We start from the raw sequence: 20,494 nt of genomic DNA on the forward strand, positions 1-20,494 counted from the left end.
ACAACAACATGCCTTTAATGATTAATAACATATTCGATAATTATGCAGCCGTTGTCAGTAATCGTGATATAAACACGCTTCTAATCGAATTTGGTTATTTTGTATATTGTAGAAAATAACCTTCAACGTTTGGATGGAAACTTGATTCTGCCTTGACAGAAACGCAAAAATGTACTTTGCGAAATGTGATATTTTAAATAGAAAGAACGCCTTAAATTAAGAGCGTGCAAATGAAAACATCCCGCTCGCTGGCTGTGCAAAGTCCTCCCACACTGCGAGCGGTGCTGTATCAATGCTGATGTTTTTTTTATTTCAGGTTACCGATCCTACTGTACATACAGTCCAGGTCACCGTATTTTTAAAGCTCCTTTCGCCACAGTACTGGCGCATCATTGGGCTTGTTTACTGGGTTTACTGGGATGGCTTGTGTCTACCAACACCAGGCAGGTACCGCCGACAAGAGGTGAATGATTGTGCGTGCATAGAGGGCTATCTGAGCAAAGATGGGTGGAATCTTGGTATGTCAAACGTATCGGGCCCATTTTAGACAGTATCCATATGTAAATGATCATTAAACTGTGCTTTTTCACGGGGTGTAATAATTTGACGTTTGAATTGCAGAGCAACAATTGTAGCATCAAATATTGCAGTGATATATGATATTATGGCGGTGGGCTGTGTGTAGACACATGAAACATCCCAAATATTTGTAGGATTTTACATCTAGATAATTTCGAGTATCATAAAAGAAAAATCAAACCAGCAACTGAGGTTTCCAATTTAGCCGAAATTTATTTGGCTTAATATATTTTATTATAATATATAATATAATATATATCCTATTATTGTAATATTTTCGCAGGTTCAGCAGCAGCAGTCATTTTGCTATTTATACATTCTTTATAAATCTGTGGTTTAGTGATTTACTTGCATTTGTAGATATAAACAACTAATGCAGAAGTTTGATGTTTAAAAAAAGAAATGTAATTTCATGCATATTTCATACAATTTCATACATATTATGCATTTTTTAACTATCATTTTCCTGTCATGTATCTTTTTAGAGCAAAATAAAGCCAATTTTAAAAAGAGAAAAAAAACAAAAACACAATTTTTAAAAAGCCCCAAGTAGCGCAGGATGTCAGCCCAGTTCTGGTTCTTTTAACCACTTCCTGTTAATTAATTACAGGCTTTCCATCACTGAGTCTGTGTCACCTGGGAGATGGATGGAGAGAAGCAGGAGGACAGTAACAGTAGGATTGCGGCCATCACTTTCCCCTCCACATCGACCGCTGTTACCGTGGCAACAGTCTGCCCCTGCAGCGCCGCGGGCGCCCGGGCGCCCTCTAGTTCCCTCAGCATCATCTCGTCTGACAGACAAGCAGTTCAGGTAATAATACCTGGGAACTTTGTTTTGACAGGCAAGCGGTGTTTTTTCTTCTGCTTAATAGATAGCGGCTGGGCACTCTGGGAACATTGTTTGTCTTGAGTGGCAGGTGGTTTAGGTAATAGTCAGTACCTGGAACTACTGCATACATTGTCCCATCTGAGAGGAGACCAACAGATACAATAGATGGTCCCTTGCACAGCTTCCAGCATCATTTGTCTTGACTATTGATGTGACCTGAAACCTCTATGCATTGTTTAACCAATCTGACAGGTCATATAGGGAACAGACAATACCCAGGACTCATGCTTACATAGTCCCGCTTGAGAAGAGCAGGAATAATTGACAGTCCCCATTCTGCAGGTATTGTTTGACTTGACAAGGCAGCATTTAATAAACCCTCTTTCTATATGAAAACATGGCAAAATAAACTCTTTGAGGTCAATAGAGCGTCAGTTGACAGCTGACAGAAAGAGGCACTCTCTGCCAGGCCTTGAAGAATTACCACAACCTGGATGAAGGAGAAACCTTATGGACATATTGACGAACTAAAAGTGTGTTTCAGGAAGTAGACTGTGCTTTATTGTGCTCATCAGTTACTCTTTAATGTGATATAAAAGGTCATCCAGCATGCCATCCAAAGACCTCACAACATGGCGGCCCAGTTTCTGCAGCAGATGTATGCAGCCCAGCAGCAGCATCTCATGCTGCAGACAGCAGCCCTGCAGCAGCAGCACCAGCACAGCCCCCATCTGCAGAGTTTGGCCACCATGCACCAGGTCAGGTCACCAGGTTGTTTGTCTTATGAATCATTTTGACACGAGCTACAGGGTGGGTGACGTCTGTCCAATACGTCTCAGGCCTCAGTGCGTCAGAGGCAGTCGACATCATCGTCCAGCGAAGGCCTGACGCATCAGCCTGCAGGTGTTTCTGTAAGTATCTGTGTTATTCTAATGGATGTGACAAACTCGCAACACAAAAATGAATCCCGCCATCTTTTACATTGAATCCAGATTGCTCTACCAGCATCCCCCGTGACAACACAGCTGGTTGGCAGGACCCAAAACTCCATCTCCAGTGGTGTTTCAACGACCATTTCCCAGCAGGCGATGCTGCTGGGAGGCAGGCCTGCCAACTGTAACCAAGCTCAGATGTATCTTCGCACGCAGATGGTATAAAACTTTTGAAATATCTCGCGTCGTGTCTTGCGTGGACTCTCTATTTTTGAACACACCGTATTTCCTCAAATTTTATGGTGACCTGTTCTTTTTCTGCACGAGCCAACTGTCTCTTCCTTGTTTTTGTTCTTGCTGCACAAGCTCATTCTAGCTCCTGCGGCATCAGTGGCTGCAGTTCAGTCAGAGCTCCCTCCTGTCACCTCCTGCTCCTCAGCATCTAACTCCTCTCAGGTATAAAATTAGAATAAACACATGCGTGCCAGCCCCTAATCTGCTGTTTACCCAGGATGCTACACACATTTAGCACTGACAGACAGTCAAGTTTAACATCTTTTTTTTTATTATTTTGCATGTTTCAGGTGCAGAACCTTGTTCTGCATCAGTTACCTGGAGCTCTGGCCGCAGCCCACAATGTGATATTAAAGCCGCCCCCTCCATGCCCAGCCTTGACTCCGGCTGCCTCCAAGATCTCAATCTGTCCCCCCAAGTCCAGTCAGGTGACTGAAAGTTCTTCAGAAAGACCACAACCTGAGGTCACAGGGTCTCAGGGGATAACCCCAGGTGAGTTCAAATGTACAGATACTGGCATTTTCTATCGAGAAATAGGACATCAGCTGCTTTTTTTAATATACACCTGACAATATTTTAAGAAGAGCCAGATCAGATGTGGTCCTCGAACACAAACTATTATCCCTGCCTCCTCTTTTCAACTAACATAGAGGTTTGTCTCTGCATGGCTGCATGCATGGCTGTTTGAGTGCACACCCTTACTTTAAATATTTGCTGGGTGGTAGAGAGTAGGAGTGTACAATCTGTGTTCTTAGTTAGTCTTGTGTCAGCATAGCTTTTTTGTTGGTGCACTGACCTCACAGCCGGATTCACAATCGTCACATATTAACATCAGTGATGGCAGCTAGAAATATTTTAAAGTTATCTGTCCAGCTACAACGAATTAGTTTAAACCTTTAATTCAAATAAAAGACAAGAGACGCATGTGTATTATTCTAAATACTGAAATCTATCCCGAAGGATCAAGAAGACCGGTCCACCAAAATCATAGTCCTGGTAGCTGTAAATTACTTAGTATAAACACATATTTAACACAGAAAATCAGTATACAATTCATGTAAACCCAGATATAAAGAATGCCCTGGAGTTTTTTTTAAATGAATTAATAAAGCTTTTGTGTTTAGCCCTCTCTCCTGCGCAGATGACGCTCAAGCAGCAGCTGTCCTGTCCACCAGGCCACCAGGGGGCGCACCGCCATCTTATCCTCCAGCAGGACACTGCAGCATCTCTCAACCACAGGCAGCACCAGTCTATCCCTCTCAGTGTATCACCTCACGACTCCAGCTCCAACCCTCCACCTTTTTCGTCTAAAATTCAGAGCAGTCCCGACACTCAGTCCCAAGCCCCCAGGAACTCTCCAGCCTCTTCTTCTTCTCTCACAAGTGCATCTTCTCAGACGTCAATCCCCGCTGCCAAAGTTCTCCCTCAGCCACCTCCACTGTTGGCCGCTCCCCAGCGTTGGTCCTCATTCCCACAGGTGCAGAGCCGTCCTCCTCCTCCTTTAATTTTGCCAAGATTTCCTCAGAATTCTCCAGTCACCCTCCAGAGGCTGTCTCAGGATGTCCAGACGCAGGTGGCGCAAAAGGAGCAGGAGCCGCCTGCCACAGAAAGGCTAGTCCAGACACTCTACCAGAACGTCCCACCTCCTCAGACGGTGGCTATCGACCTGAAAGTGCAACCAGCCGCCCACAATGCAAAACCGTTGGTCAGTTGTTGTGTTCTGCATTTAACCTTCATACGGTTTTAAAGTCTTCACTAAGTGTTTGTATTTGTATTCTAATGATTTCAGTCTGGTCAAACACCCAAAGGGAACAGCTTGAGCCCTTCCGAGAAGAAAGATGAATCTCCTCGTCTTTCTCCTCAAATTTCTCTGCCTTTTCCTGGATCGCCGGAGCACAACGGAGCAGGTGACACCTTCCTCAAAAGAAATCTCCTTGAAACCAAGAACCACTCCCAGTTCCTGACATCTTCTGTGCTTCTCCTTGCTCAACAGTGGTGGATTTATCCTTGAGTTTATCTAGTCACGCGCAGATTCGGCCACCAGCGGCGGAAGAGCCATCCAAATCGCAGCCAGCAGCAGCAACCATCCACCTCCATCTCCCCCTCAGCTTCCTCACATCCTCCCTGCAGCAGTAAGATGTCCCAGTCACCCCCCCTCCTCTCCCAGGAGCCCTTTTGAACCACTCACAACCCACGTCCTTACTCACCTCGTAGAGGGCTTTGTGATCCAAGAAGGTCTGGAGCCATTTCCGGTAAGTTTCTTCAGGGGTCTGTCAGTGGCATTGCATCTGCCCATTAAGTCTGAGAATGAGTGAACAATTACCTCCTGATTACACCTTTCTAAGTGACCCTACAATCAGCCCCAGGCTTTTTATTTTGTACAGGTGCATCCCTCCTCACTGGAGAAACCAGCCTCACCTTCTGATTCCCAGGAGATAGCGACCAATCAGGCTTCAGTGGAAGAGGAGAGCCCCCTGGCGGCCAACCAGTCAATTTCCTCGGACTCTGAGATGGAAAGCAATGGCCCGGCTGTTGATGGTGAGGTGGTGTGGGTGTGGCTAAGGTATGTGTGTGAGAGCATGGGTCTGTGTGCGTGCGTGTGTGTGTGTGTGTATGTACAGGCGTGAATAACAGGTGGTCCCGTGAAGTTGCAGAGCACGGCGAGAGCGTGGGTGGCGTGCTGCGGTGCGAATACTGTGGCAGCAGAGGTTATGCTTGCGTGTTCCTGAGCTCCAAACGCTTCTGCTCCATGACGTGTGGCAGAAGGTAAGGAATCACTCACACGCCGGAATGTCGTTGTCAGATTCCTGGTTTAGGTTGCTCCACAATCAACAGCTACTGAAGTACTGTACTGAAAAAGAAATACAGTGTCATGCATGTCTTTTGTAACATTTGATCTCACCCCTTTTTATATTTAGGTTCAGTAAACATATCAAGCTATTGAGAACAGGTCGCTGGGGTCACAGAGCCACAGGTAGGAGAGAACGACCCCCCAGCAGAGTCAACGGAGTCTCTAGGGAACATTTCCTGAAACGGGTCAGTTAACATGACTGATTTGTTTAGAATAAACATAAACTTATTGGAATGTTAGCATTTTTTGTCATGCTCTTCAGATCTACAGGTCGGGGAAGGCCAGGAAAGATCAGGAACAGGAAGATGAGGCTCCTGCTCCAATGACGACCAGGCTCCGTAAACAGGCCGAGAGGCAAAGAGAGAAGCAGAGGGAGAAAGAGACAGAGGAGAGGGAGCCGGAGGGGCAGATAACAGAAACAATCAGCATTTCAGATGAAGGAGAAGAAGACAGACGTCCATCCCACTGGGGCGTGGAGCAAGTGTTTTCTTACATCAACTCTCTTCCAGGTAATCTAATATTTCTATCTGCTGATTTTCAGCATCATATAACGCTACTGAATTTAACTCACAAATATGGGGCTGAAGAGATTAAACACAAGCATTTTAACACCAACGCACATTTTCAGCTTTTTTTGGATCTTGTGAACAATGAAATAGTTTCAAAAAAGGTAGTCTTCAATGCTGCGTTCAGGGACATACCGGAATCCTCACCTGTACATCAAATGAACGCTGCTGGGTGTCTTTGATTGTGTGCAGGGGGGGAGGATGTGGCCGAGGAGTTCCGCTCCCAGGAGATCGACGGGCAGGCTCTGCTGCTTCTGACTGAGGACCACCTGGTCAGCACCATGAACCTCAAACTGGGACCAGCACTCAAGCTTCATGCGTACATTAACTCTCTGAAAGAGGCGTGACCAAACGTGGGCCGTCTCCTCCCGTCATCCCTCCGATGTGATGACTGCCGATACCGTTCGTTTCTAAATGGCTTTGAGAGACTTCATTATGGCCTCACCTATAGATTAAATTTGATACATTTGTCAGCAGTACATGGTTTTAACCTAACATGTTTATCCATGGATTATTTATTATTGATTTACTGAATCTGGAAATCAAACCAGTAAAAGATGCAGTCTTGTTTCTCAGCTGTGCGGTGAATCAAATGTCAGCAAGCGAATATATAAATTCAGAATATATGATCTTGTCTTACTTGTATAGTTTGAAATAAAGACCAACATTTTATATTTGGCCGTCACGCTGTGCTGTTGTGCGTCAGTCCTGCCTCACTCTGATGCATTTTGCAAAAATAAATAACACACACGAATGTGGCGATAACATTGTTTATTTGAAACAAGCCTAAACAGCTCTGTTTCTACAGCTTTTGAACACCGACGAGAAAGATTAAAATATATTTTGCACATTGTTATAATTATTTAAGTACATATAATACATTTGTCTACCGAAAAATACTACTTTCCTAACAGGCTCCCTATACTGTACATGGGAAATATATTGCATGGATGTGAAGCTTTTTGATGGAATGTTTCAAGTGTGTGCAGACATGACGGTAACAGCGTCTAGAAAGTTCCCATGCATGCTTTGGTTAAACAAGGCAAGAGTGCAAAAGCTGGATTTAAGACATTCGCCGTCAGAAATGTCAGTCAATACCACTGATCGCCGTAGCAATATAGTCCATCAGGCACTGCAAAGATCGGCTTATACATTCTGGATGTGTTATAACTTATATTTTATAGATCTACAAACTTGCAAAGGTGGTTTAGCCGAAAGAACCGTCTGTATTTGGGCACAAACCATAACTGATATGTTCCAGTGCTAGCCAAGTGCTAAACAATCACAGTCTTATATTTTATCATCAGGATTGTCTTTTAAATTGGATATTTGTTCTGATTTAAGTTTCCTGGCTGTAAAACAATAAAAGTTGAGGGTTAAGTGTATTGATGCAATGACTACCTTGAGCTAAATTTAGAAAAATATGAGTGTAAAATCCATCCATCCATCCATTCTCTACCGCTTATCCGGGGTCGGGTCGCGGGGGCAGCAGCCTAAGGAGAGAAGCCCAGACTTCCCTCTCCCCAGCTACCTCCTCCAGCTCATCCGGAGGGATCCCCAGGCGTTCCCAGGCCAGCCGAGAGACATAGTCTCTCCAACGTGTCCTGGGTCTCCCCGGGGGTCTCCTACCGGAGGGACGTGCCCTGAACACCTCACCAGGGAGGCGTCCAGGGGGCATCCTGACTAGATGCCCAAGCCACCCCATCTGGCTCCTCTCAACGCGGAGGAGCAGCGACTCTACTCCGAGCTCCTCCCGGATGGCAGAGCTTCTCACCCTATCTCTAAGGGAGAGCCCAGCCACCCTACGGAGGAAGCTCATTTCAGCCGAGTGTAAAATGTCTCTGATAAATATTGTAAATGTTCAGCAAGGGCTGTAAGCTGTAATCTTTGGAGCTTTCCTCACATCATGGAGCAGAAACCTGAGGCCACAGGCAGATATTCACACCGTTTACAGCATGGAGAAAGATTCAGATATAATCTATAAATTATCATTTCAGACTTAAACTGCTTGATGAGTAAATACTTGCATAAACTTTTACGGTCAAACAATATAAAGACTAAAATTATAAATAACTGTATAAAACAAAAGGAATGAGTCTTTTTTGCAGGAAATGTGTTTAAACGTTGCCTCTGCTCGTTTCTTGGTCTGCTCAAGCGCGACGTACGTGCGTGCGTTGGGTGGGGGTGGGGGGTTGCTGTGATGGCGGCGGCACGATGACAGCCGAGCGCCGCCGTGATGACACATGCAGAGGTGGCGATGAAGAGGAGGCTGCTTGAGGGACACCGTGTCCTTCTTGGGGTCCAGCCACGCTCAGGGCATGGTGCTGGAGCCGAGGCCAGCTTTCTCTGAGGAGATGGACTTGACCAACTCCTCCACCCAGCGGACGTCCGATGCCACCTGCTCCGCCAGCATCTCGTATCGGTTCTCCAAGCGGCCAAACTTGCGCTTTAAGACATTGGCAGCCTGCGTGGTGAAGCGGGCCTCTTCCATGCTCTTTTTGCGCTGGATTTGGGTGCGCTGCAGCTCCTGGCGGATGTAGCTCAGGTCGCTGGAGATGCTCTGGTTCTCCTCCTTATACCACCCCTCCTTCTCCTCGTAAATGGACAACAGTGCTGCCACATCGTCCCGACACGACTGCTGGTTGCGTTCCAGGTCCCTTAGGCCTTCCTCCGCCGCTGCAATCTCCTCGAGCACTTGTGAGAAGCGCTCAAAGTTAATATAAGTGTTGTTGGGCGGCATGCTCGAGTGGGACTTGATGGTGTACTCCTTCAGACGAGTGGTCTTCAGGCGGCGGCGCTCAGTCTTGTGGTCCCTCTCCTCTGGGCGGACATTTCGCCTCTTAATCACCTGAAAAACAAAAGGTGCAGCGTGTAAAGATTATGTTGAGGTGACAACCAATTGAGAAGCCATTGTCATAAGCTAATCAACGGCTAATTGTGTTACGAATACAACCGGGAAATAACGAATTAGCCAGCTCACCTTGATCCAGGGGTGCTCCAAGCTATCATCAATTTTCATTCTCTTCCTGCAATAAGCAAATGAAAATGCCCGAGTGAGAAGAGACCATGATTGCCTGTCAACAAACAAATAAAAGCACTTCGTACTTGGGGTCCTTGACCAGCAGACGGCGTATGAAGTCTTTTGCCAGCTCACTGGTGTTGCTGAAGTATTCCTCATCAAAGTCATAGTTGACGCCCGAGATGTTTGTGAGAGTCTCCTGCTTGGTTTCGCCGAGAAACGGCGAAGCGCCACTCAGCCTACAGGGGCACAAATAAAATACAGGCATGTGGAATGAAGCCATTTATGTGTTAATAAACGACGACTTGCTGGGATGATGAACGATTACTCACAGAATGTATGTAATTACTCCAATGCTCCTGCGAAGAGAAGAAGCAGAAGCTTTTAAAACCGCCACAACAGCAAAAAAAGGGAGGGAACATAAGAAAAAAAGAGAAGCCAGTTATCATCTTACCACATGTCAGCCTCTAGTCCAAGTGGCTCATAGTTGACTATTTCAGGAGCTGCAAAGCACAGAGGAATGATTCAATTCAAAGCAGATGTGGGGATGCACTTTAACTGGTCTGCCAGGGTGGATAAATACTGGCAGGAAAAACAGGATTACTTAATCCATATGAAACAGAGATTGAGCAAAGGAAAGGAACGCGAGCTCACCGACAAACTCCGGCGTTCCGAAAATATTCTTAAATTCGTTTCCTGCTTTAATCTGATGAGCAATGCCGAAATCAATCAGCTTGATCCTGGGGTTAGGGACGTTCTTATCCAGCAGCATGATGTTCTCGGGCTGAGAGGTTTGTTTTTAAAAAAAATAAAATAAATATAAAAACATATATTTTTAAATATAAACAAGCTTCACAGGGAGAACGAACACATCAAGAGCAAATACTCTCAATTACAACTCCCAACTGACCTTGAGGTCAAAGTGTGCGATGTGTTTGGAGTGCAGATACTGAACGCCATCCAGGATCTGCTTCAGAAACTGCGTGGCCTCCTCCTCAGTCAGCGACTCCTTCTCGGCGAGGAAGTCGAACAGCTCCCCTCCAGACACCAGCTCCAGGATCAGGATCACGTCGGTCTTGTTCTCGAAGATGTCGTGCAAGGTGATGATGTTGCTGTGCTGGATCTCCCTCAGGATGTTCACTTCGCGCTTGATCTCGTCGCGACTCACGCCCCGCCGGCTGGAGGAGAGCCGCCGCTTTTTGATGAACTTGGCTGCGTATTCCACGCCCGTGCTCTTCTCCTTACACTTACGCACAATTGCAAACTGCCCACTGTGTGGGGAGAAGGGGGGGGGACAGAGACGTACTCATTTGTAGAAATATGCACAAAAATCTGGCACCATTACATGGGTAAGAGTTTTTTTTTTGTAGTAATCAGAGTCTGGGGACTGGCCCCTAAACCGTAGCTTAAAAACACACTCTCAGACTTATTTAAATTCAATCTTTTTAGCTGCTGTTGGATGAACAAAGAAAGTGGATATGCTGTGTGTTGCCTATTTGTTTGCTTCACAGTCTGCAGGTGAGAGCAAAGCCGCTCAGAGGACGGAATGTTCTCACATTTACAGTCCGCATACCTTTTGGTCTAAAACACACACCCACCCACCCTGGCACACACACCCTCTCACACACAGAGCTCCTTCAAAGACTCCACACCGTAGCAGAATAAGAAAGGCACCTTCAAATGCAGCAGCGTCAGATGTTTTGCTGCATTACTGCAGGGAAAAAGCAGCCCGTATTGCGAAGGCTGAGCCGGATGATTCTTAAAGTCATCGGAGCAAACCAACAACGCGTAAGGAAAATATATCACCCAGCTGACATGTACCAAATAATATTTTAGCCTTTAAACAGATGATTGAGGTGTTTCTAGCTGTTTCTCAAATCCATCGGAGAGAAACAGCAATCGTCACACATCTGGGAAGTAAATGTACATTTTGTTTAAGGGCACGTGGCTTCTGTGAATGCAGACGCTCACATCAGGCAAACATTTTCAGACATTCCTGGTTAGTCAAGAGGGGGTAAAAGGGGATTCAAATATATATATACCTGCCCAGCTCCTCTCCCATTTCATAATACAACTCAACATCTTCTTGCCTGAAGCCAGCCATGGTGTGCTGACTCTGATGGTGGGAGAAAGGTGTTAAGAATCCCTGTGGTGGAACAGAAACAAGAAAAACATTGAATTCAGGCAGTGCATGCTGGGGGTGAGTGATGGGGCCACGGCACAAGGATCCAAACTAGCAGTAGACTTCAGCTCAGGGTACCTGGTGTATTTGCCTCCTTATTTGGCCCGAGTGAGCTCAGCTTTAGTTTTCAGACCCTTTGGGGCTGATGTCAGCCCGCTGCATACCAGTCCCACTGACATCATCTCCTACCCTGGACCCAAGAGCTGTCTCAATTAAAGGGACTAGGGTTTGAAAGCTCTGGCCTGAAAACTCAGCTTCTTTTCTTGATGAGAAAAGAGGTAACACATGAAACACATCTACCGGCAGCTTATGATGAATATAGCGGGGGGGAAAGGGAAAAAACTACTGGCCAGGTTCAAAAGAGCGATCGAGAGGATTAACTCACTCGAGAAACCAGCGTTGTAGCTACAAATATATGAGGCTCTTCTGCTATTGACGCGAATGAATAGCCATGTCAAGATAAACAAACCAAATTGTTAAGAATGAGAAATCAGGGAGACTCTAAGCGACGGAGGCAGCTAGCTTAGCCGGTTTACAGCTAACGCTGAGGCGAAGCACCACAGTGTAAAAACCGGCTTTGGTTTTCAGCGACAAATGTTATGTTGAATGTCAGTGTGAACATTAACCAATATCTAAACATTGATTTCAAAAAGCCACTATTAAATTGGAATATAAAGTCACCTTCGGAACGTGTACTTACAGTATTGTTGGCAACAAGAGGCGAATTCCCCTCAGGAGTAGTAGTGGATTCACTGTATGTAGAGTTAACAGCACCGGGAGGGGCACAGCACTTCCGGTTTGTTCTGACCAAATAAAACTCCACTTATCTAGCGGGAACAGATTAGTACGTGGACTGTAGACGGCCTGTGACTTAAAAAACAGACTGTATTCTCTGGCTTCAAATCCAACATATCTCGCTCTGATCCACTCATGCTTGATCATATCTATTGTTATTTCCGAAGAGAACATCTTCATTTCTTTCCCTTCCAGCTCTGCTGCCCGTCTTCTCCTTACTTCTACCGTCTCCGAACTATACAGCATTGCTGGTCTTACCATTTTCTACACATTTACCCTCGTTCTTGCTGACACCTTCCAACCTACCCTCACAAGGTCCATTCAACCTTGCCATTTCACCCGAGTCCATCTCGTTAACACACACACACATATTAACCACATACGCCCCCAGTACACGCCTCGGTGAATAATTTTTACAGGAAGTAAGTATAGCTGTTTAATTTCGTCATGACGTCTACACATCCATCCTCGCAAGGCAGATGGCGGCCAAAAAGACGGAGAATCACCCAAGCCAACGGGCGAAGCCGCAAAGCCCGGTTTAATCTTTTATTCTGAAGTCAAGTTCCGGTGGCGTGAGGCTCTGGTCAGCAGCAGCGGTATGAGGCAGAGGGAAGAACATATGGGATGACGTCATGCCGAGTGACTTAACCTGCTGCAGGGCTTCGCTAATAAATAAAGATCAGCACGCGACGTCGACAGAGTGACCGAGGTCGTTTAAAAACATCAGACACAGAGAGAAGGAATAAATGACAAAAAACGTTATTTTATGCATTTTATTTAGAAAACATAAGCTCAAGGAATGTCAGCTGAGCTATAGCATATCTCTCTGCTACAAGAAAACAACAAAAGTAAACTGAATTGGTTATGGATATGCTGATATTTACATATTCTTATCATAAACACTGATGTTTTACTTTACTTTAAATGATCTTTGCTTTAATAGCTCGTCTCTTTTTTTTTAAAGCATTTTCCGTTTATTTATTAATTAATATGTTCTAGAAAGTGGCCTTGTCTTTAAGAGTAATAATGAATGAAACCATCTGTTTTGTTCGGCCTGTGCTTCTCCAAACCGGCTGGAATGTGACATTAATAAATTTGCATTCCGCTTTCGATCTGATCAATAAAATGCCAGTAAAAAAAAGGGCCCTCGCTTGAGGGATGATTGACTTTGACTTTATCCAATCAAAGGTGTGCTCCCGCCTTCGTGACGGTCACAGCCAATTAGAACAGGCGTGCTGTAAAATGGGCGTGGTCTTATAGAGAAGTTGTGCTGTGGGCTCCTGCGGCTGCTGGAAGGACTTCAGCCGAGCGTTTGTTTAGTAGATGGGGGTGACAACAACACGCTAGACACCATGAGGCTCCCTGAAACACTGCTTTGGGCCGCTGTCTTCATTCACGAGGTGAGACATGCAGAGGAAACGTCGTCGGAATGCGTTTTCCATCACATTAAGCATGTTTTTTCTTTCTCACCGCGCTTTGAGATTATTGCCACACCGACTAGCCTTGGATGCTATGGCCGCTAGCTTGCGGAACTCACCGATGGCCTCGGAAACATCCACAACCTTCGAAGGACGTGTATTAATCCCCCACCGCATATTTAAGCTGTATTGATGTTTACATTTGTACGCATATAGTAGGCACCGGTTCATGAGTTGATGGCTGATTTGTGGTGTATTTCTGGTAATGTCTATTGACCGGTTTAAATGTGGTTTTGTTATATTACCCACAGGACGGTGCGATCAATTCCTAATATAACTAGCTGTTTGGGAGAATCATTTCACGCTTGTAGGCTCACTCCTGCTCAAATTTAAAAGTCTTATCTGAACGTAGCTGAAATAATCTTTCAATGCCCTGTTTTGTGATGTAAAATCCACCCTGAGGTAAGGGAGAATTCCCTCTAAATTATTGTTCCTTTTCCTTAATTTGCGAGTTTTGTCAGTTTTTCGAAAATCTTGATATTGAAATATGCAATCTAAACGAGCCATATATTTTAACTTGGAACTAAATCTTTGCATGGATTATGCATGTAGGCTATGTGTGTAACTAGATATATCAGAATAATTGCTTTATTTTGCATCGCCGTATTAAGCAACAGGTCACCAAGAGGCTGTTTTTAATATTCACGAATGACTAAGAGGTAACCTTGATCTGATCTTACTTTTTACAGGCGGTGGGGGAGTATGGCATGGCCCATTTCAGTGACAAAGGAAAGAGCAACGGAAAGGACTACTGCATATTCTTCAACTCGCAGTGGGCACGGCTGCCTCAGGACCTCCATAAGGCAGTAAGCCACGGGTGACCTCATTAGGTACAGGTAAAACCAAGCTGGGTCTGGTTAACGCCAAAAATCCTTTGCTTTCAGTCACGTCTTCAGATCTATGACCTGACCACCTCGGTCTTGTGCTCGCCCTCCGAGGTCCCAGAGGGGGGCTTCCCAAATCGCATCCCCATGGTGCTGAGAGGCAACTGCACCTTCTATGAAAAAGTTCGTCTGGCTCAGATTAACGGGGCAAAGGGCCTTCTTATTGTCAGCAAGGACAGACTGGTAATAATTTTTTCCTATTGATCTCTTGACTCCGGCCAATATTTACACACTGAAGGAATGGGGGGGGGGGGGGAAATCAGGATTACCGGTATACCAAATACAGTTTAGGAACTACTAATGCATTTGAAACCACTGCAAACGTGTTCAGCATCATATCGATATATTTTTTAGACCCCACCGGCAGGAAACAAGACTCAGTATGAGGAGATTGATATTCCTGTAGCACTGCTCAGCTACTCTGACATGCTGGATATCAGTAAGGTAAGAGGCCAGACAACATCTCTGGAACAATGTGTACTTGCACAATGGTTCTTGAATGGTTTCTTGACAGAAAAGTTAACCTTCACTTTAATATGTGTGTAACTCTTGCAGACATTTGGTAAAGGAAGACTGGTTGCCATGTATGCCCCCAACGAGCCCGTGCTGGATTACAATATGGTGATTATCTTCCTGATGGCAGTCGGAACAGTAGCCGTTGGGGGATATTGGGCAGGCAGCAGAGACCGCAAAAAGTAAGTGGACATGATGGGGTCAAGGGAAAGCATTAACCCCTCCAAAGTCACAACTGTAGGTTTATTTGAGTGTTTTTGTAGAAAGCATGTTCATAGCAATTTCTACTATTTTATTTTTTAAAAGAAATAGCCGTCTATATCTCCAGAAGAACATATTTTCTTGCCAGAGGAGTTTGTCCTTGGCCTTTGAGAGGAATGTGAACTTGTCTCCTTGCAGACCAAACCAGAGTGACTGACTAATCTGTGTTATTCTATCCAAGTCCGTCCTCCCTGATGGAGTGCCAAAGCGAGGGCACAGTCAGACGGCGTCTGTGACGCACAGGACCGCAGGCGGAAAACAGTTTGGAGCACGGGTTGTGTGTTTTGAAGTGTAGAGAGAAACGAGTTGTGGTCAGCCAGCTGGGCAGCTGGCGGTAAATACTGCTGGTGATCATCATGACTGCTCTGGCAACTCACCAGCTCACACCGAACGCTGTTTAGCGAAAGGGAGAAAACCTCCGGGGCTTGCTGACGGCTCCAGGATGGTGAACCCCCCCAAAAGCGACCTCTGGTTCACGCCGTTTGTTGTCCCTCCAGACGCTACCTTAAGCTGAAGCGGGACGAGGCCGCAGAGAAGCAGGACGAAGAGACGGTTGACGTCACCCCCATCATGATCTGTGTTTTTGTAGTCATGTGCTGCAGCATGCTGGTGCTCCTCTACTTCTTCTACGACTACCTGGGTATGACTGACGCTCTCGCACGCTGTTGATCTGAAAACATTTGTGAATGAACACGATCAGAGATAATTATTTCTTTGGCTGGAAGAAATCCAACTTTGATCCACTTTGATGTGACGAGTAGATAAATAATAGCTGCGGCTCCATCCGCACAGTGTTTATTACTGTGGGGGGTGGTTTCGCTCTGAAGCTAGTCTGTAATTTCCCCTGCATTCATTGTGGTTTGGAATGACTCGTTAGGGAGTAGGGCCGTAGTTCACCCCAGGAAGTGTGATATTTTTATAAAACTGGGTTGTCTACACGGTAAAAAATGTATTTTGTGCTACATGGAAAGACCTGGACATGTAGTCTCAGCTGAAGTAACTTAGAGCATGCTTTAAAATTCATCTGCGCCTCTTCTTTAGATCCTAAAGCCTGCAAAAGTTCACCAGTATTATAGTTTCATACAAGGGGAGTTTTTTAACTGTCAAAATGAGTTTTGATTCTCACATAGGTCTTGGATAAAGTGCAGAGATATGAATCGTCTCGCTGATTCACAAGTAAAAAGCGGCATTATTAGCTAGTAATTATCTGGTAATATCACGCAGCAGTAAATAGTGGCTGTTAAGGGGCAAAAGTTCTAGCAAGTTTTAATGTTTGTTTTTTGTCATTGAGTCAAAGACACAAATAATGAATTCTAATACAGTATCTTTTTTTTTTTACACATCTACTCACTCTTCAGCCATTTGGGTGATCGTTATCTTCTGCCTGGCCTCCTCTGTCGGCCTCCACAGCTGCCTGTGGCCTTTTGTACGGAGGCTCCCTTTCTGTAAATGCAGGTGACGCACATTAAAAATATTCCATGACTCCATTTACACATGTATCTCCACATAAGAGTTATAAGTTTTACTTTTATGCTACGGTTCAGTTAGTGATGACAGGTCATCCTTTGACTTTAAAATAACAAAAGTGAGCAGTTGTAAAGTGTCCAGACTATAACTGTATGTTATATAGCAGCTTCAGGTAGTTGTAATAAACTTTTATGCTCAGTTATTGATGGGTGTACTGTTTGCAATCGCAGGGTCCCAGAAAACAATTTGCCGTACTTGCAGAAGCGGCCGCACGTCTCCATGTTGCTGCTCTCGGCCTTCTGCGTCGGCGTCAGCGTCACCTGGATGTTTTTCCGTAACGAAGACGCGTGAGTGGGAATGGGAAGAATGAGTCCGACATCGTGACTGCCTGAACCAGAGTTCCTTTGTCTAATGCTACTATTACCTGTATTTGGTGCTGATTTCACATTCGGGCTACAATGACGTACATTTTTAAGATGTGTTCATGCGGTCTTCTCGTGCGTCCTCCAGGTGGGCGTGGGTGTTGCAGGACACCCTGGGAATCGCCTTCTGTCTGTATATGCTAAAAACAGTCAGACTTCCCACATTTAAGGTGCTTCAACTGTGCCAAAATAAGCGATTCTTCCATGGTGTCTTATTAAAAATACACGTCGGCTGTAAACTCTCCTGCTGCCTCTGTTCTCAGGCGTGTACCTTATTGCTGAGCGTCCTCTTCGTCTACGACGTTTTCTTCGTATTCATCACTCCCTTCTTAACAAACGTACGTCACATCCGTTTGCAGATGCACGTCAGGCGTCTGCGTCTCTGCTGCCATGTTACGCGTAACATTAACATGGTCTGTCTCCTGTAGAGTGGGGAGAGTATAATGGTGGAGGTAGCGGCCGGCCCCTCTGATTCCACCACACATGAAAAGGTGAGTTCGGTCACCACGTCTCCTGTCAGTTGCTGGATGGACAGTTGACGTTCCTTTGCTGCTTTTTCCAGCTTCCTATGGTGCTGAAAGTGCCGAGGTTAAACTCCTCTCCTCTGGCTCTTTGCGACCGTCCCTTCTCGCTTCTGGGATTCGGGGATATTTTAGTACCAGGTAAAGAATGTGACATCATAACAAAGCGGTTTCTACGGCTGCATATTTCTTTTCCCTAACATGGATTCATCCATATGCCTTTTTTGTTCTGATCAGGTCTGCTGGTTGTGTACTGTCACAGGTTTGACATTTTAATACAGTCGTCCAGGATCTACTTTGTGGCCTGCACAATCGGTATGGATGGGGGGGGATGTTGTGAGGGTTCTTACAAGCAAAATATTGTTGCCTTGCAGATAGGGTTAGCATTTAAGGGCAGTTATCCTGTATATTGGTGTTTAATAATGTTAAACAACAGTTCAGAAATAACATCAGTGTTAAATAAGTGTAATTTTTCTTTTACTCCAGCAGCTAATTCATGTTGATATTTGCATTGTTAACAGCGCCTCTCTGGTTTCCTGTCCCTCTCTCTCATGGTAGCGTACGGCATCGGTCTGCTCATCACCTTCGTGGCGCTGGCAGTGATGCAGATGGGCCAGCCCGCCTTGCTCTACCTGGTGCCTTGCACTCTGCTCACCAGCCTCACCGTAGCACTGTGCCGCAAGGAGTTGCCGCAGTTCTGGACTGGGAGTGGATTTGTGGTGAATACCAGTTTGATATGACCGCCAAGCGCCAAAGGACATAAAAAAAACGCACACCAAAAGACACCACTCGCACAAAAATCATCTAGTTGAGAACATGCAGAGTAAAGTAGAATTTTGAGTTGAGTAAGTTCTTTAAATAATTCAATGGTTCCTCTGTCTGCGCCCGCTCCTCTCCTCTCGCTGAGTTTGCTGTGCTCCAGTCCGCTGCAGAGGACTCGTCTGTGTGATTGGCACTGCAGGTATCCTGATCCGATCCGATCTGAGATTTAAAAGCGGCACCTTTTCATTTTTCCGCACTCACATCTGTAATCGGCTCGCTCATATCTGCGTGGAGATGATGAGGTTGCAGGTTTTTAAACGGAATCCTCGCACTTTTTTAAAGCCGGCAGCCTCATTTACAGCCACGGATGAATTATTCAGGCTGCCTTTTTAGGTGGCTGTGCAGCTCCTGCTGTAAATGTTGTAAATGCTGTTTTATCACTGGAGCGTAGCTGGTCAGGAGAGTGTAGACGAGCAACACGTGCACCTTTTAGTGGGTGCTACCTTGATCGATATTACCGCAGCTGTGCTGGGACTGTGGGCTGAGTTGAACTGTTGGAAGGTTTTGGAAAGTAGAAGATTACATTAAAATATGGCAGCAGTGACTAAATGACTGGAAGTCCCTTTCATGGTGTTGGTTCCTGTGGGATTTTATTTTTAGCGCTTCTGCTTTTCTATGTGGCGCTCATTCTATACAGGAATGCCTCTGAGGACATTTTACAGTTTAACTGGTGCGATGGAAACATTTCCTGCTCAGAGGGATGACTGTATATTCTTGGGTTTGTCTTATGTCTGCACCTAGTCTGTCCTCTCACATATTTCTCGGCTCAGACTCAAACCAGCTAGTTTACACGCGTGCTTTTTGTCCCCTCCAGCCTGCCATAGTCCTCGCTCCCATCAACTGTACACAAACCGCAGCACCGCAGACAGAGGTGCCCTTGAACCCTAAACCGGAACCACAACCTACAGAAGACGCCGATCCCAGTGAGGAGAAAGCCCAGGATCCTGCGCCGCAGGAACGGCCGACCACAGAAAATGCTGACGAGGAAAACAAAAGCAACTGAAGGGACCGTTAACATTTACAATTTCATTTTTTAAAATATAAATTCTTGGACTTAGGCATTTTCTTGTTGATGTACAGATGCTTTATTTACACTTGGCGTAAAGGGAAGGTAATTTTTATTGTTTTTTTTGTTTTTTTACTGGCCGAGCGGGGCGCCAGTCTGAAGGCAGAATCTGCACACCAGCCCTGATGGCAAATCCCCACCAAATATCACCAGTTCTCTTCTTTTGACTTGAATAACAAGCTGGATCATCCTAAATTACAATAAGAGAAACTAATTGGAGCTCATTCCAGATCCCCCCTCCTGAAGTGACGAGTGCGTGTGAGGCGTTTATGGTCTGTTCATTCAAATGACAATCTGTCCCTCGAGTGTGGAAGTGGCGGGAAAAACTGAAAAGCACTACTTAATATTACATATTTGACATTACACAAGCACTGCAGGCAGCTCCTGATTACGTTTACAACGTACAGTAAATCAGTCGTGTCGCTACTCTGAATCTCGTTACGCACGTGCACATTTCTGGCGGCTCATGCCAGCTTCATTAGTAATCTTAAATTTGTCCCTGCTAGGTGCCGAATGTGCTTGACGTGCTGCGGTTCGTTTTAGCCGACTCTATTCGAGGGTTTAACACCGTATTTCTGGGTGTAGGTTTGCGTCTGCACACGTTTTCCATCGGTACAGATATTTAAATCTTATTTATGCCTGTGTTAACGTTAATTGTATTATTTGTTGGATCAAAGGTGAACACGGGTTCATTTGTTCAGTGTGCTGGAGTGCTGATCTCCAGAGCAAGATCATTCAATATGATCGTTTTTAAGGCCTCGACAGAGGACATAAATATAATAAACATTATATCTCGTACTTGTGTTGTGTTACACTGACTAATATCACGTTATATACATTTAAAGGCATAGCAGGGAGTGGAAGACGTGTGCAATATCGATTTGTATTTAAATGAGAATAAGGATTACTGATGACAAGTTTTCTGGTGAAACCCCCTCCCCCCTTCATAACCTATTAAATAAGGATGTATTTGCTCAGTGCTGGTGATTAAAATGATTAAAAAGAAACATGAA

At 45.2% G+C, this 20,494-nt stretch overlaps 3 protein-coding genes across 4 annotated transcripts; 2 read left to right on the forward strand and 1 right to left on the reverse strand.

Moving 5' to 3' along the window:
• The first annotated feature begins 187 nt into the window (after positions 1 to 187).
• Positions 188 to 6,723, forward strand: phc3 (polyhomeotic homolog 3 (Drosophila)). The gene is given in 16 exon segments (XM_057056175.1): positions 188 to 518; positions 1,190 to 1,390; positions 2,008 to 2,166; positions 2,248 to 2,319; positions 2,401 to 2,559; positions 2,707 to 2,796; positions 2,925 to 3,126; positions 3,759 to 4,339; positions 4,424 to 4,541; positions 4,628 to 4,656; positions 4,659 to 4,886; positions 5,019 to 5,172; positions 5,289 to 5,400; positions 5,553 to 5,670; positions 5,748 to 5,994; positions 6,244 to 6,723. Coding segments are annotated over 15 exon segments (2,592 nt in total). The 5' UTR covers positions 188 to 518; positions 1,190 to 1,222; the 3' UTR covers positions 6,399 to 6,723.
• An 84-nt stretch (positions 6,724 to 6,807) lies between these two features.
• dapk3 (death-associated protein kinase 3) lies at positions 6,808 to 12,140 on the reverse strand. The gene is made up of 9 exons (XM_057056174.1): positions 11,953 to 12,140; positions 11,113 to 11,216; positions 9,981 to 10,341; positions 9,725 to 9,854; positions 9,525 to 9,573; positions 9,403 to 9,429; positions 9,157 to 9,309; positions 9,032 to 9,077; positions 6,808 to 8,899 (listed from the first exon to the last, which is right to left on the reverse strand). Exons 2-9 carry the CDS (start codon positions 11,172 to 11,174, stop codon positions 8,363 to 8,365), a joined length of 1,365 nt encoding a protein of 454 aa, XP_056912154.1. The 5' UTR covers positions 11,175 to 11,216; positions 11,953 to 12,140; the 3' UTR covers positions 6,808 to 8,362.
• A 1,147-nt stretch (positions 12,141 to 13,287) lies between these two features.
• Positions 13,288 to 20,488, forward strand: sppl2 (signal peptide peptidase-like 2). 2 transcript variants are annotated; one of them, XR_008953841.1, is made up of 15 exons: positions 13,288 to 13,447; positions 14,215 to 14,331; positions 14,410 to 14,592; positions 14,764 to 14,853; positions 14,965 to 15,104; positions 15,681 to 15,823; positions 16,542 to 16,638; positions 16,881 to 16,997; positions 17,161 to 17,242; positions 17,336 to 17,410; positions 17,501 to 17,563; positions 17,635 to 17,734; positions 17,831 to 17,908; positions 18,152 to 18,433; positions 19,230 to 20,488. XR_008953841.1 is itself a non-coding variant. In XM_057055684.1 (15 exons), exons 1-15 carry the CDS (start codon positions 13,400 to 13,402, stop codon positions 19,416 to 19,418), a joined length of 1,683 nt encoding a protein of 560 aa, XP_056911664.1. In that variant the 5' UTR covers positions 13,288 to 13,399; the 3' UTR covers positions 19,419 to 20,488. The 2 variants fall into 2 exon arrangements, 1 of the variants encoding a protein (XP_056911664.1); XM_057055684.1 differs by having other exon boundaries at positions 18,152 to 18,312.
• The last annotated feature ends 6 nt before the right edge of the window (positions 20,489 to 20,494 follow it).

The sequence above is a fragment of the Takifugu flavidus genome, chromosome 15, assembly GCF_003711565.1.
Source record: "Takifugu flavidus isolate HTHZ2018 chromosome 15, ASM371156v2, whole genome shotgun sequence".
In the NCBI taxonomy this organism is placed as follows: Eukaryota; Metazoa; Chordata; class Actinopteri; order Tetraodontiformes; family Tetraodontidae; genus Takifugu; species Takifugu flavidus.

Bases quoted from the DNA above. Each gene is read 5' to 3' on its own strand.
- sppl2 (XM_057055684.1), top strand. From the start codon at position 13,400: ATGAGGCTCCCTGAAACACTGCTTTGGGCCGCTGTCTTCATTCACGAG. The intron at 13,448-14,214 runs GTGAGACATGCA...TACTTTTTACAG, and splicing joins CCGCTGTCTTCATTCACGAG to GCGGTGGGGGAGTATGGCAT. The intron at 15,105-15,680 runs GTAAGTGGACAT...TTGTCCCTCCAG, and splicing joins GGCAGCAGAGACCGCAAAAA to ACGCTACCTTAAGCTGAAGC.
- dapk3 (XM_057056174.1), bottom strand. From the start codon at position 11,174: ATGGCTGGCTTCAGGCAAGAAGATGTTGAGTTGTATTATGAAATGGGA. The intron at 10,342-11,112 runs GTATATATATAT...CTCCCCACACAG, and splicing joins ATGGGAGAGGAGCTGGGCAG to TGGGCAGTTTGCAATTGTGC. The intron at 9,078-9,156 runs GTACGAAGTGCT...TGCTTATTGCAG, and splicing joins CTGCTGGTCAAGGACCCCAA to GAAGAGAATGAAAATTGATG.